Consider the following 16762-nt stretch of genomic DNA (forward strand, 5'->3'; position numbering starts at 1 on the left):
AGGAAAACTGAAACCTTAGTGTTTGTTTTATATCTTTTAGGTTATTTTTGAGATATTAAAAATAGTATGCAGGTACCCATTGCTGCATCTGGAGATCTCCAGCATCTGGAGCTGAGAGCATAATGCATGTTACTTCTTTCAGTGACCAGTACCGTAACCCAAAGTTTTGAGTAACATAACAGTGGGGACGTTGAGGCACCAGGACAGGCCTAAGGGGAAGATAATTACTGCACTTTGTAGACAACTATCAAGCCCTCCAAGACCCAGTCATGGCCCCAGAACTAAATAGTTACAGCCCCACTCCACTTGATTATCTAAAACACTGTGCTGTCTTTTAACTGTAGTGACAGTAGTGGACATTGGTTGTTCTACCTCCTGCCCACTCAGCACTTCTTCCCCTTCTGCTGGTGGAAGAACCTGGATTTCTCTTTGGGACCCTTTCATCCCCACTCACGTCTCTTGCTTCCCCTTGGGACTGCCTCTTGACCTCTTGGCATCAGAGGGGCCCTGAGATTCATGCCTGGTAGGATGTTTATTGTTATTTCGATTTATAAGTCTAAACCTGTGACTTTTGTAGTTATTAGAACATTAGTTTAAACTGGTATCTATGAATATAGGCTCAAAAAATAAAATAAAATATGAAGGACTCTTCCCTGCTTTTCTATAATAAGGGCATCGTATTCGGCATGGCATAGCGCCACCTAATGGCTGTGTGGGGAACATTCCTGCCTGAGTCCTCTCCAGGTGCTTTGTTTTTTTTTTTTTTTTGTTTTTTTTTTTTAAAGATTTATTTATTTATTTATACAAGCACTGGGTACAGTCAGAAGCGCGGGAGGGTGAGAGAATTCACCGGAGTCAGAGCGGGGAGCAGAGCAGGCAGAAGGACCGAAGAACACTGCTGAGGGGAGCAGCGGGCGGCAGGAGAGGTCTGCGCGCCATGTGGGACCCTCCTCAGGTGGCCGGGGAGCAGCCGGGGATCGAACCGGCGCTGCAGAGGCTGCAGGCAGCTTCGCAACCCAGCGCTCAATCGCTGCGCCACCGGGGAGGCCCTCTCCAGGTGCTTTGATTGCACCCTGATCACATGGACTCAATTAAAGCAAATAGGACTTTTTTTTTTTTTCTTTATACATATCTTCCAGCTAACAAAAGAAGAAGAAATGGATGGAATTAAGATATCAACATTTGGCTAGCTTTGATGAAAATAATGGATGTAGACAAGTGTGGTCACTGATGGGTGAGGGAGCAGAGTGGGGAAGCAGTGTGGTGTCAGTGCAAGAATACAGGCTCATGAAGCAAAAGAGAATATGGAACAGAGCCACACCTCAGTTTCACTTATCTACACAGATCCACAGCAACAAACCTACTGAAAGGCACAGGAAAGACTGCCCTTGTGTGTGGTCTCTGCTCACACTACATAAAGAAATCATGTCCAAAATGTGAAAAGAAAAGCAGAGGAGCTTCTAGGAGAAAATCTCTGTGACCATGATGTAGCTAGAGACACGGAACACTAGTTATAAAGGAAAGCACTGGGCATGTAAGCTTATATCCACATAACCAATACACATAGGAAAGGTACTGGCATCATTACTTCTCTGGAATATTCACATTAAAACCAGGATAGGCTGCCACTGCCTACTCACCAGAGTGGTTAACATCTAAAAGACAGACAAATGATTGTACCAAGCCTCAGTGAAGCTCTGGAGCAACTGAAACTTCTATGTGCTGAGGATAAGAAGTAAATATGGTACAATCATCCCGGAACTTGTTCATAGCATCCACTAAATAGAAGCATCCTCTGATGGAACTCTATAACTCTTAGGTAAATGACCACAGAAATGACTCATGTATACACCACAAGCAGGTTTATGGTGGGTTTATTCATATCAAAAACTGGAAACAGCCCAAACATTTAGCAGCTGTTGATAAATATACAGTAGTATGTCCATTTAATAGAATTCTTCTCAAGAATATAAAAGAATAAGCTGCTGATATAACCACATGGAGAGTCCTCAGATTGATGATATTGAGTGAAATAAGCCAAACTCAAAAAGGGTATATGCTATATGATTCCAGCTTTACAGAATTTAAAACCAGACTGTGGATATGTATGATGCTTGAAGTAAAATGCAGATTATCTTTGGGGTATTGATGGTTTTGACAAGGAAGTATGAGGAGGGTCTAGGGTCTGATCATGGTCTATATCTTGCATAGGGAGGATATGCTTGTAAAAAAACTGGGATATATATATACTTACCATGTGTGGACTTAACTGTAGGTATGTTATACTTTATTTAAAAAAACTGATTTGGAACTTAACAATGGAGTGATCAAGCTTACCTCCAAACATAATTATCAATCTTCAAGTCACAAAGCAAGAAACAACCTGGTATCTTGTGCCTGCTCCTAATGCAAGTCCACTTGTAAGTTATTCTATCTAAAAAGAATAATTCTAATTCTTACCAAGCCCTGGAGCTAGTTACCAATTTCCAGGCAATAGAGGGTTAAAGAGCATGTTAAGTGATAACACAGAGATGAAATGAATGAGAACTACCCCAGGAAAAATGAGTCCAATTCTTCAACAAATAAATTGCCAAGAAAAAAGAGAACAAAGACTAGTGTAAAGATTAAAATAAATGTGTAAGCCATGTCAACCAATATAATGTGTGGGCTTTGCTTAGATATGGATATGAAAAAAGCAATTGTAAAAAATGGATGGGATAATCTGAGAAATTTGAATAGTGACTAGAAATTTGGGTATGTTAAAACACCAATGTTTAAGTGTGATAATGTTGTTCTGTTTAACAACTTTTCTTAAAAAGGTGCCTTAACTCCTTAGAGAAATGGTTGGTTCCAAAGCTGTTGCAGCAAAGACACAGAATGCTTGTAGAACATCTTGTGGTTCCGGAAAGCAGAGAAGTGCTCAAAACATCAGGGGCTTGTCAGAAAGCAGTGAATCATCCTGATGGAATTCCTGGCCAAAGCCAGCATAATTTCAACAGCAAAATAAATATTGATGCTATTGTGCTTTATTTCAGAGAATAAAATTAATATGTGTAAGTTCAAACTGATATAAATGAATAAAAGCTATTTTTTCTAAATTGGAGAGAAGAGACAGGTATCTCTTATAGAGAGGGAAGTAGTAAAACCAATTGGACAAACACCGCAGTGATCACTGTTAGACAGGACGGGATCCACCAATGGATAGGAAAATCAGTGGGTGGAATTTTGAGGAGAAGCAATTATATTTGCATAAACCCCAGGTTTTTCCCCAAGATATCCATTAACTACAGCATGAAAGATAAAAACTACAGGGAGAATGTTGGCCAGACACCCACTTTTCTTAACCAGTGATCAAAGTCATCACCAGCAATTACAGTTCAACACCATGAACCCCTCTGGGAACACAACAGCTCCTCTGTGGTTGTCTGGCCAAAATATATAACCTCATTTCCAATCATGAGAAAGCATCAGACAAATCCAAAATGAAAGGACATTGCACATTTTGTAATTTGTAATGACTTCTGAAACTTTGGGTGGGAGCCATGGCTACTTTCTACATCTACATTTGTTATTTTGTATTCCACAAAATTGCTAACCAGTACTCTTCAAAATTGCTGCGGTCAAGAAAGACCAAGGTCCCATTCAGATTGGAGGACACTAAGCAAAATAGATGCAAGGTGGGATCCTGGACTGGGTCTTGAAAAAGGACATTCATGAACAATTCGTGACATTTCACTATGGTCTGTGGTTTCATGACTAGCAGTGCACCAATATTAATTTTCTGGTTGTAATCACGTACTCTATTGTGTAAAATGTTCACATCAGGGGAAGGTAATATGGTAGGGAACTTCTTCCCATACTATTTTTGCAACACTTCTATCCACCTAAGATTAATTCAAAATAAAAAGTTTTACTTAAAAAGACTATGTATGTTCTAGAGCTGAATACTGAAATTCTTAATAATGAATTTTCTACACCAAGTACATCTTGGTCCATAATCCACAGTTGTCACCAGTTTTCCTGGCAGATTCCAGAAGGAGTGCTTGTCCATTGAACAGTTTCCAAGATGGGCCCTTTCTTTAAAAGGCGAGGAGGGCTGTGTCGGATAACAAAATCTAAGACTGAGTTGAAGCTGCAGAAGGAGGCTGGACCAGTGTCTTGAAGCCTCCAGTCAGTTGATCCTTGAACCCAGCACTGAGGTCCATTTACTCCATTTGCTTTAATTAGAAACGACCCTAGGTGGATTGTCCCAGCCTCTGTGACCTCCACAGGTTCACCTCAGATGTGTGAGTAGTGAACATGTAAGGGGAAATATAATCCAACCATCTGATTTCTCTTCTGACAGGAATGGGGGTGGCCGAAGCGGGACATTCTGTGCCATCAGCATCGTCTGTGAGATGCTCCGGCACCAAAGGACAGTGGACGTCTTCCACGCTGTGAAGACACTGAGGAACAACAAGCCCAACATGGTGGACCTCCTGGTAGGCGCCTCCCTCTACCCTGCTAAGTCGGCCATTTTCCTGGGTGTTGTAAGATCCCATCACTTCCCAGACTCACAATAACACTGATTCACAGAGGAAAAGACTCATTTTCAAAAGCATAATCTAATCATTTTGCTTATGAAGGTTTTTCTCCCTCTTCCTCTCTTACTTTGCCTTGTCACAAGAAAACTTTGTCTCATTTGAAATATGGAAATAGTTGAAACTCGCAAGTGAACATCCTTATTAATTTCCATTCCTGGCAGTGCCTTCCACGTGGCTAAGCACTTAGTCTTCCCAGAGAAGAAATAATCATAGCACATGAAATGCCAGATTTTCAAATTATATATTTTATAAATAGCTTAATCACCTAATATTTATCAAAGCTGTGAATTTTTAGTTTGACATCCAGAATATTGCATTTAATTATGGTGGCCATCTCTGAGAAAAGGATTAAAGGAGTTGAGAAACAAAGGACTTTGTGCAATTATTTTCTTAGAGCATTTCATGAAATCTCTTTTTTGTGTGGAGCTGTTGAAATGCCAACCACTGTGACTCAAGAATAGTAGAATAGCTTCAAGGAGGAAGCTTTTAGATGAGGTTTTTGTACTTCTCTGTTAGGGGAGGAAGGATCTGAAGGAAGCAGTGGGACTAATCCCAAGGTAGAGAAAATGGCCTGGGGCGGGATGAGGAATGAAGAAATGGCTGATGCCGACAAGTTTGGAAAGCCTTCTGTCCCTGTTTCACTCCCTACAACAGCGGGGTTAAAATTTAAGATATAATAAAGGGACTAAAGAGAGAGACGAAATGACAGCTAAGGTTGAGGGAGTAGCCATGGTCCCCAGTCATTCCCACAGTGCCTGGGTCGGGTGCTACCAGTGGCGGTGCTGACCTACTCCTCGTACATATCCGAGTCCTACTTAGCTCCATCCTGCTTTTCCCGAATATGTGTCTCATGTTTCTGTTTATATGAAGCATGGAGCTTGCTGAGGAATTTGGTAGAGGAGCACCTGTTTTGCAAGACACAGACTCTCAAAAACACCCCCAGTTATCACATTGACTTCTGATAAAAGGACTTTGTCCCCTAAATTGCAGCCCTCTCTACCCTTCCCCAGAGAAAGCTCCTAAATCCCCAAATTGTAGGCTCAGAGCTCTGTGCTACAAAAAAGTGACTTCAGAAGAATTAACTTGGCAGTTTAAGCCTCCGTGAGCAAGTCACTGAGCTCTCTTGAACCTGAGTTGCATGAACTGTGGTTAATGTGGATGCATTGAGGCAACCCCATATGACAAGTTTTACAAATTTCAGAGGAGGCTGTTTATAGTGCATTGTGCAACCAGGAGCCCTTCGAAGCCAGCAATGTAGGAGCTTCAGAAGAGGAAGAGGATGGGGAAGAAGCAGCAGAGGGATAGGCCACCATTTACATTTACTCCATGCTTAATCTGAGCCAGGCTGTGCAACAAGTGCCCTTCAGAGTCAGATTGCAGGTGGAAGGGCAGCCTTCACCAGAATCAGCCTCTCCGGAGGCTGAGAGGTCTCACTCCCTGGAATCATCATGAGTTTTACAGAGCTGGACCACCAGGGAATTCCCAATCTCCTGATGGGAGCATTTGAGAAAGGGGTAGTCAGACAGTCAGAGGTGGCCTGAGTTTGATAAGAAGGTTGGCAGAAGATGGAAGCAAATATCCCAATTATTAAAATATCCCAATTATGACTTCATTTGGTATTTAACCTCCCTGGTTCAGGGATAGCTTAATACTTGTCAAAGCTGGCAGAGGCTGGCGACACACATTTTGATGGGAAGAAACAACGGGACTTTTTTCTAGTTCATGCTGCAAACTAGGGGACAGGAATGACTCTTCATGAAATGAGGAACTAGATGGTTGGACCAGAGGGAGCTCTGATACCAGCCCACTAGTTAAATAATTATGTCATTTCTGTGTTAATTTCTGATGGTAAAAAACAGAACTGTTGGATGCCCAAACCTCTGAGAGTCAGTGTTAATGTTAGGAGAGGTCAGAGACTAAGAAATGCAGGAAAGTTTTGCAGTTTTCTGGGGAAAATGTCTCATAAATTTGTCACTGAGACGGTTGGCAAGACAATAGATAGTGTCTGATGACCAAAAGAAAAATGTCACTGTGCTCTTTTCAATGGGTTTGAAGCTTCCTGAGGTGATTAAGTGCTCTTGGGTGGGTGGGTTGATAGTTGGTTTTGCCCATAAGTAAAATTTATTAGTTTGCTACTCATACATGTGTATGTTGGCTGAGAGGATTAATTCAGGTCAGGGTAATAAAATCCAGTACAGTTTTATTGGGCATAAGAGGCCATCTGAGACTTGAGTTTCTCCTAAGCACAAAATGTAACAGCAGCTGAAAAGAATAGAGGACTGAGTCTTCCTAACTGCCTTTTCACGGCTTGCTGAGGTACATACCAGGAAGTGCTGGGACACCCGTCTGCAGGCCTCAGGAAAGCAGGTGGGTTGGGGAGGGAAACCCTGGCCTGTGCCGCGGTGGATCTGCTCTCTCAGTGACCCCTTCGATGCACACCCCTGCACCATCTGCACCCAGGTGACATGAACTTGCAGAGAGAGTCACTCTGTCCATCCCACCTCCCTTTGGGCTCTGCTTTTTCTAAATTTCTTCTGAAAGTGGAAATTCATCCATCCATTTTGAAGTATGGCACTCTTGAAGGAGAACCAGAGGCCCTAAAAGATTTATTTCTTCAGATTTTTAAGTCTGGAGAGAACCTAGAGAAAAAGCCCCTTGATTGCCGGGAAGCGAAATAATTTACAAAGCTAGAAATTTTTATTCAGTGGGGGCAGCTGGATGTTTTCCTCACCCTTTATTCAGCCCAGCTTCTAAGTTATCTATCTCTCAACCAGCCTTAAGTCCCCATCAAAGAACTGGCCTCAGGGCCATTTGCCTGGTTAAATTCAGAGAGTCCCCCTACCCCTGAGGTCCTTTGAAGCTGCTACATTTGTGGGAAAATGGGCTGCTTCAACAAACAGTTCCCCTCTCACCTTTGTCATCCTCACTTGGCTTTTGAAGTTTCCAGGGCTCTGTTTTAACATAGAAACAGCCTTTAAAGGACAGATCTTGTGTGAAAAAACATCCCCTGGGAGGTGGTGGAAAGTCTGGCCAACATGATGATTTGGTGCACAAGTCATTGTAGCGTGTCATTGTAGCGTGGTCACCAAGATGGAGATAATGAGCACACCCTTCAGCTCACAGAGCTCCCGCAGTTAATTCATGGGGGGTGGGGGGCGGAGAGGAGGGAGAGGTGGTGAGTGGAGTGGAGTTGGGGAGGCTGCTGCAGATCTGCTCTCAGCAACTTCCCTGTATCCCAGGCTGTTTTAGCTATATCAGCAAGCTGGGCATGACATCCTCAGAATTTGTTCCTGATAGCTGAATATTTAGCCCTTTTGACCACCATCACCCTTTCCTCCCACTCTCCTAACTTCTGACAACATCTTTCTATTCTCTGTTTCTATGAAATTGACCTTTTTCCACAGGAGCTTTAAAAAATTCTGCTCCCTGGGCCTGCTCCAGAGCCTGACCCAATTGAGCTGAGGCTTGGCTTCAGCAGCAGACTGTTAAGAGTGTCCCAGGTGATTCTGTCAGAATCTTAGAAACTTAGTATCTAGTCTAAGAATGGCTTTCAGTCCAGGATGCATATTAAAATCTCCCGGAACAATTACATAAATACCAATGCCTAGACCAATTTTAGCAAATGTAGCCCGCAAGGGTGAGCTGAGTAAGCTGCAGGGGAGGAAACACGGCTCAGCAGGACTGCAGGCCTCCCCTTCCCTGCAACACCAGCTGCTGGGCATGTCCAAGCTCACCCTGCCGCCCCCTCTACTCTTCCTACTCGGATCCAGCCCTCTAACATTCTTGCCCCTCCTACAATTTAGAACTGGCCACCGGACTTAGCCCACCAAGTCTGCCCTATGGTATATACCCTGCAAAGTGACACGTGGTAAGGAGCCAACACGTGGTGTCCTCCCTCTGAGGACACCACAGTCTACTGTTGCATACAGATTATGTGTATAAACCCCCCTCCAGAGCACTGCCTGTTGACTGTGTGAAACTTGCAGGCTATTGGAATGACAGTGTGCAGTAGTGTTATTTGCGAGTGTATGTGTTGGGCCATAGGTGTGGGAGTAGGTGCTAGTGTGGTGTGTATGTAGGTGAGTGTATATACATGGGGTGTATATATGGGATGGAAGTGGTGTTATATCAGGTTGGATTTCAAAGGCGCTAACTTCCACCAGAGTGGAATATAAGCATACAATTCAATCAGCAGTAAAAGCAGGGAGAGATACGAACTTCTTGACAAGACCTGGAAACCATTAGTTTACAGAGAATCAGTTTGCATAGGGGAGGACACCTCTCAAGGCAGATGCCGCTGGCGGTTCTCATCAAACCTAGAGAAGGCTTCATGGCCATACACATGGAGTCTCTAATCATCTAATATTAATTTATACCACTTTTCAGAGGTACATTATCAAGACTGCCTGTTACTTTTAATTTAGGTGGGGCCTCATAGCCTTGCACGTTTTAATCTGTCCTTGCCTTCCCCATGACTATTTATCAGTGTCTTGTCAACAGGTGATTGCTTTTTTTAATTGATAACTTAAGACAGTCTATCTCACTTGGCCCACCTCTCAATCTGTCAGGATCTTACAATGTTAACACATATAACTCTGGTGTGTAGGTGTGGGTGCATGTAATTGTGTGCATGTATTGTGGAGGTGGGTGTGTGGATGTGGTGTGTGGATGGATATGTGTGTCCATAGATGTGAGCGTATGGATATGTCTGTACAAGTGTGGGTCTATCATGTGTGGCTGTTTGTGTGTCTGAGTGTGGGTGAGTGTATGAGTGGGTGGGTGTGGAGGTATAGGGTGTTGTGTGTCTGGGTGTGGAGGTATGTGGGGGTATATCCATGGGAGTCTGGGTGGGTGTATATTGTTGTGGGGGTGGATGTGTGTGGACGTGAGTTTGTGTGGCAGTATGGGTGTACTATGAGTGTAGGGGTGTGTGTATGTTGAGACTCAGGTGAGGCATCGGACTGTTGCACTCAGATCCCTAAGATAACCCCTTACCCACTCTGTGGCCCCTTCCTGGGGATGCTAGGTGGCCATTTCACCTGCGTTGGGCCTGACCCTGCCACTTGGCCTCTGGAGGCTCATTACCCTGAGAGGCAGCCACTGCGATCCACTCTCCCTGGGTCCTGGGCTCTCAAGAAAGAATCTCTTCATACCCCGCCCTCCCTGCCCCAACCCCAATTCAGGGATCCTTGAAGCAGGGGCCCCCACACCCGCAGAGTGAGGGTGCCAGCACATGTTTGCTGAGTTGCTAAACGTTTCTTCTCTGCAGCCAGCCCCACGTCTGTCTTGAGCTGCCGGAGGCTGCTCTGGGAAACTGGAGCTGTCTGTGGCCACACGCTCAGGGTCTGAATTGGGAATCAAGCCTGAGGCTTTGAGGCTTTCCTCCTAAGTCTTTAAAGATGTAGATGAAAGTCATGGCCTGTTCATTCTATTCAGAGACATGCAGCTCTCTTCTCAAGAGGCCGCCTCACCACGGTGACTGGTCACCCGGCGTGACTCGACTGGGAACATTGAACTGACCATCCCACCCACAATCATTGTCTCCTGGGGACAACCTCACCCTCCTGACAGGGACCTCGGTCAGAGGGATTTTTCCAGATGGAAGGATCTGTCAGCATAGGGTTGAGTTGAAACTGTGAAACCTGTCTCAGTTTCAAAAAGCAGGTGTGCTAGGCAGGGAAGCTTTGCCTCAGGTGAGCCGTGCAGACTGTTCCCTTTGAATATTCTTAGGAGGCGACGTGGGGTGTTTGAAGAACGCAGGCTGACTATAGAGGCCCCAGTTCCTCAGACACTGGCAGCATAGATGACAAAGGCACAGCTGGAGCACTTGGGGGAGGCTCCTGAGCCTCCTGCTGGCCTGGCGATGCCCTCAGAGCACCAGGGATGAGGCACCTCCTCATTTGTTGGTGCCCTTCAGAGTTCACTTTCTTTCCCTTTATGGGAACAAGGGGTAGGATCTGGAATGAATGGAGTTCATTCTAGTCACCCTGTTTGGGGCTCTGCACAAGGCATACTTCCTTTCTTCAGGCCTGATGTCTGCTAATGCTCCCGCACTGGGGAAAGCCCAGGACCAAACCTTATGCCTTAGTTCTTTTTTCCCTGAAGCACAGGGATAGCTCATGTGGCTTAATTACACTGTTCAAAAGCAGGTGAATGAGAGAGGAAACTACAGAAGATAGTCCTGTACCTGGTGATCAAGTGTAATCAGTTTCCTGTGTAGGAAGATTTCAGGCATTTCCTGAGGTGTTTGGGGTAGGGGACGTGACAATTTATGGTCTTCAGAAACCAGTCATCACAGAATTTATGGAGATTGGCAGCTTGCTTAGGAGGGATAAGACAGGCGCAAAAGAATTCATTTTGAAAATTACAGCCGTGCCTGCAGCTCAGGGACTTCCAGCTCGGCAGCCCTCGGCAGCGAAACCTGCAAGCACTTCTCGTGTCCTCCCCTGCGGTGTGGCCTGAGGCCGGCAGCCACATTTCCCCACTAGATGTACCTTCATATGTTAAGCACTAGTTCATGGTAGACACAAATTAATTGCAGTGAGGTTTGTACAATGCTTAATGGAATAAGGGACTGGTTCTCCTAAAAAATTGCCTCTGTGAGTCACAAAACCAGAAAAAAATGAGTGCAGCACTTCAGAACCAACTTGCCAGCTCTATAATTGACAACATCAGAATTTTTATATATATATATATTTTTTTTTTTTTAAGATTTGTTTTATTTATGCATACAAGAGCTAGGGTAGGCCAGAGGTTTGAGGGGTGAGAGGATTCACCAGAGACAGAGTAGGGAGCAGAACAGGTGGATCTACTGAAATACACTGCTGATGGGAGGAGCAGGTGAGACAGGAGAGGGGCCCTGCACCATGTGGACTGTTCCCTGGCAGGCTGGGGATCGATCGAAGTGCTCCAGTGGCTGGCAATAGCTTGATGGCACTGTGTCCCTAACCCCTCAATAACCAAGGAGGCCCAAACATCAGAATTTTTAATCTCAATTTTTTTTAATTTCTCAAAATTAAAGTATCAGATCCTGAAATAATAAAAACCAGAATGTGAATCAGAGTGTTTGTGTAGACATTGTCAGTCCTCTTGGGTCTGTACCTAGGAGTGGAGTTACTGGGGCAGGACCTCCTTCCCACAGTGACTGCACCATCTTGCATTCTCAACAGTTGTGTATGAGGTTCCAGCTTCTCATCCTCAACAATGTTGCTTGTCTTTTTTTGTCTTAGCCATTCTGATAGGTGTCACTGCCATTGATTTTTAATCTTGTGGCACCTTGAAAGGATGTGTTTCCTTTTGTTTTTCACCTCTAGAACTTAAGGTCCTGGAAGATGGAGGCTGTCTTGAAATCTCCGGTCTCTAGCCTTAAATGTCTATTGGGTTGAATCAAATGCTGCTAAACCATGCTTTGTTGTTACCTGCATGTTTACTTCCCCAACTGCGTCATGTTCTGTGCTAGACAGCGCATTACACGCAGAGGAATAGACTGTGTCCTTTGTCTTCAAATAAATAGGTTGGATTGATGAGGCAGAGAACAAAATGTAGGCAGAAGAAAGAAATCTCAATAATTAGGAAGCACATATCAAAAAAGCAGATACGTATTTTAATAAATCTTAATTTGGCAAACCCCTAAATAAATGTTCATTTCCTTGATTGTGACCACAGGGATGGTGACTCTCACCTTGTGAAAACTTTTCATTTCCTGAGGTGGGAAGAGTGACTTATCGTTGCTGAGCGCCTCTGTCCCAGACATCAGGCTGCTGGAAGGTGGCAGATGGAAGCATCCTCAATCCCCTTATCCCTTTGTTTGGTTTAGAAGCCACACCCAGATAAGCTTCCACCACATAAATATAGAAGCTGAATGTTCTTTTCTTCTACCTTAGACCACACCTTCCTTCCCTGGTCAGGTCAGCACCTCACACGGGGCTACCTTAGGCCAAGGCCCATGATCTGAGAAAGTTGTCCTCAAGAAACCTTCTGGCAGGTTAAGAACTGGTCTGTGGTTCCCAAAGGATATCAGATGTTTTCCCTCTGAGCCTCTCCTTCTCATGTCGCCTTTACATGGAATGCCTGTTTTATTTTTTGTAAGATTTACTTTATTTATTTATGCATACAAAGCTGGGGTATAGGCCAGAGGTGCAGGGGAGGAGGGTAAGAGGATTCACCAGGGATTGAAGAGCAGAACAGGCAAATTGACTGAAATACACTACTGAGGGGAGCAGTAGAAGAGACAGGAGAGGTCTGTTGTGCCATGTGGGTTAACTCCCTGACTGGGGATGGAACTCATGCTGCACTGGCTGTTGATAGCTTCATAGGGCTGAGACTTAACCCCTTGCACCACCAGGGAGGCCCAGAATGCTGTTTTAACCCCAGTCATTCAAACTGGAACACTTTTGAGATTGAGGGATGTTACTTATGCCAAGATAGCAGGAGTAAATCAGTTCTGTCCTGGGCACAGAACAAACACATGGAGTGGGGGTGTGCTCATTCCATGTGTTTGTTCTCGCCTACCTGCTACATCTTTCCAGATCTTCCCTAAGAAGTTATTCTCTCACCTCCAGTGTACCCACACTGGGGACCATCTGTGGGCCCCACTCAGCTCTGCCCTCTTGCGTTTGTCACTGGGTTACATTTTCATCCTCCTTATTGGAACAGGCCCTGCTCTGTTGGGAACAGTCAAGGTGCTTGGTACTTACAAGGTAATTATAAATTCTCATAAAATGGAGGAAGTCTTGCTCACTGACAATCAATGATATAGCTGGATCTTCTTTAAGCCATGGAGGCATTTCCTCCAGCCCTGTTATCTTTCCTCCTTCCTCTTGATTTTCCCAGGCTTTCTGCTCAGGGTATTGATATTCAGGTAAACATCTATGTGTGGACACACATATCCATGTGGTCCAGTTGTCTAGAATTTTCCAGAAATTCTAATGCGCATAAATATTAAAACACCTTATGAGTGTTATGCTCAGTGAAATAATCAGGAGAAAGACAAAAGCTCCATGAGTTCATGCATATGTAGTATATAGAGAAAAAATGTAAATGACCTAAATAAAACATACATAAAGTTTTAGACTATATGACCAATGAATGATTACCAGAGGGAAGGAGGAATGGGCAGGGGAGTTCAACTAGGTAAAAGGGGTCAGTTGTACGGTGAAGAATAAAATTGGACTTTTAGTGGTGAACTTAATGTAATATGTACACATGTTGATATACCAAGAGCTTATAATGTTACAGATAGTGTTATTCCAATTTTACAAAATTATCTTTTACCAGGTCTTGTGAGGAGCATCTACCATCAATGTGTTTGTGCTTGTGAACCATGATATTCTGATTCATTTCTGATTCAAATCTTTATAAATTTGATTCCTTCCAGTTAAAACTTTCATCCAGCATAATTGCTTTAATAGAAACAACATTTTGCTAGCATGGAGCTGAGATTTTGTGCCTTCTGTTTTCCAGGATCAGTACAAGTTCTGCTATGAGGTGGCCCTGGAGTACTTGAACTCTGGCTGACAGCTCGGCAAACAAACCCTTTCATCTCACAAAGCCAAGATGTTCCGCGGTATTTGTGTAGATGAGATGAAGACTTATCAATATGCTTATTTTGCTTTGCATAATTGGCTCTTTTTAAGAGCCCAAAAAGTGTTTATAAAACTGCTTGCACTGCCCAATTCCCAGTGATGCTGCAGCCCGACAGAAACACACAGCAGACAGTCTCAATACTGCACTCCCGGCACTGGCTTGTTAGAGCAGCATAGACATCTGGTCAACTGAAGAGCACAATTATATTCTTATGAAGGAATTTGTACCTTTGGGGTATTATTTTGTGGCCCGTGAACCTTTGTTATTGTTAAAGCTGAGTGTACATTTTTGTTCTGTGGAGAATGCTACCTGGCATTATGATAATATATTATTTTAGTTAATATTTGTACTTTAACATGTTGCATAATATAAGTTTATGTAGCTTTCCAAGACTAACAGATAAACATATAATGAACAAAGATATGTTGTATGAGTTCTTGTTTCTATCAGATTTGTATTGTTTCAAGGGAAAAGCTTGGGAGGAATTCAGTTCAAAAATGCAAAGCCTAATGATTCAATTCACAGATCCAAAGCTTTTCCATTTGTTTATATTGTAAATATTTTTGATTTCATCAAATTATTTATTCATTAAAAGAAATTTTTGTGAAGCACAGTGAGTGACAATCATTTTTATTAAACCCTGGAAATTATGTACTGTATGATGTTACCTTGTGTGAATTCTCAACTCAATAAATAAAGACCCGTGACCAGCTGTGTGTATTCCTAGTGTCCCAGGGCCCAGCTGATGAAGGCAGCTCCAGTCACCCCAGGCCAGAGAGATGGCACCTGGGATCTGTTTGCCTGGATCAGGTAGAGTTGGGATTTTTGAAAGAATTGTCAGTGAGAACTCAAGGCCCATCATGGGTGCCTCTCCTGGTGCTGAGGGGAGTCAGGGAGTGGATCTCCCTAGGGGGCAGTCTAGTCAAGAGGCCCGATGGCAGGATGGTGACTTCCTGACCCGGAGAAACCTCTCCTTTCTGTTTCACCTCAGCCAACTAGGCATAAAATCTATCCTCTCCAGGCCTAATTCAAACCTGAAATTTGCTGAGAGAACACATATAAAGGTCATAGGACCAGAGTATATTTAAGTATGAAACTCACAGCTCTTGTGCCTCTTGCCAGAAGGAATAGAACACAGGCCGGCAGCCCCATGCTCCTGTAGGGCTGTCTGTAGGCTGCAGGAGAAAGAAGCTATGCAATACACTTAGGACTTTCAGGCTGTGCTGGATGGTTGCCAATAGGGGAAGAAGATGAGCCTTTTTCAAATACCAATTCTGCGCCAGAAACTGCAAGGAGCTTCCCAAGTAGCAGCAGATCCTCCCAGTGAAAGTATAATCCAGGCCATCTTACAGCTGGAGAGATTCAGATGAGCAGAGATTGAGTGTTTTTATCATGAAAGAATGTGGGATCTTGGGGAAAAAAATTAAAAAATTAATTTTCTAAATTACCCCAGCTGGTCAGGACAGGTGTGGGGAGGCAGCACATAGTGTAAGACCACTCTGCTGAGATAGGGAGATAGGACACATCACCCACTCTGGGAAGGGTAAAGGCTCAAGAATGGTGTTCCTGCTGGCTCTGGGGATGTTGGTGGCCAAGGATAAGAGCAGAAGTTGTCCATCAGGGGAATGGAAGTTGACATCTGCATCTTAGGCCTGCACTGCTTTGCGATTCTCGGAACATGCCATCCGTACTGTTCTGATTGATACAAATGTCCCAGCCTTCCCAAAAGAGTGACGCTTCCTATGTGATCAGAGCTGGCTTGGACTCCTCCAAGACAATGGCCTCTTACCATGCCCACCCACTTCACTCTGATAAGCCCCTAGAAAATTAAAAACTGTTATTCGTATGTATCTTCAAAATGGCTTCTCCGGGATACAAGAATAGAGGTAAACATATCTGGAAATCTGTGTGCCAGATGGACTACAGCAAGAAGGGAGGTGCCCTCTGTTCTCTATACAGTCATGGCTCTGGGCTTCATGGCTCCGCTCTTGACTGGGTGAGATTGAAACGATGTTTGCATAGTGCTGAAGTGAACTGAGACTTGTGAGTCTAAGCATACAACCCTCTCCCTGGTCAAACCATTCTTCATTTAAAAAAAAAAAAAAAAAAGCCCATCTCACACAGAAGACAATAGACTCCCCTTGACTTGGAATCTCTTGGATTTTTATCTTTCACTTGGCTTCACATTTTAGCAGAAATAAATGTAAAAGGGATGTTTTGTGCTCCTGATTTCCCATGAGGCCTTGCAGCATGGTAAAAATTTCCTTTTATTTGCAGCACACAGAGTCTGCTCCTTGCAAACACAAGAGGCTGAGCTTTCTGCTAAGTGTCCCTCTCTGTCTTCTCCGTACTCTGGATTCTCATCCACTGGGCATCTTTAACTTCCCAGACACTTCCAGGCCTGTGACTACTGTGAAAACCAGATGATCCTATCCCCTGACTTCCATGTTTAAGGCCTTCTTTTTTTTTCTTAACTTATGCAATAACTGGGGTATAGGTCAGAGGTGTGGGAGGGTGAGAAGATTCACCAGAGACAGAGCAGGGAGTAGAACAGGCAGAAGGACCAAAGACACTGCTGAGGGAGCAGAGGGTAA

At 44.0% G+C, this 16762-nt stretch overlaps 1 protein-coding gene across 4 annotated transcripts in view; it reads left to right on the forward strand.

Moving 5' to 3' along the window:
- PTPRM (protein tyrosine phosphatase receptor type M) overlaps positions 1–14874 on the forward strand; it is a 796148-nt gene extending 781274 nt beyond the window's left edge. For all 4 annotated transcript variants that reach the window (XM_054694205.1, XM_054694203.1, XM_037508822.2 and 1 more), the window contains 2 exons: positions 4346–4481; positions 14046–14874. In XM_054694205.1, the coding sequence (XP_054550180.1) occupies positions 4346–4481; positions 14046–14099 (190 nt within the window). In that variant the 3' untranslated portion in view covers positions 14100–14874. The remainder of the gene's footprint in view (positions 1–4345; positions 4482–14045) is intronic.
- Positions 14875–16762: the final 1888 nt, after the last annotated feature.

The sequence above is a fragment of the Talpa occidentalis genome, unplaced genomic scaffold (assembly GCF_014898055.3).
Source record: "Talpa occidentalis isolate TD23 unplaced genomic scaffold, MPIMG_talOcc4v2.1 talOcc4.13, whole genome shotgun sequence".
Taxonomy (NCBI): Eukaryota; Metazoa; Chordata; class Mammalia; order Eulipotyphla; family Talpidae; genus Talpa; species Talpa occidentalis.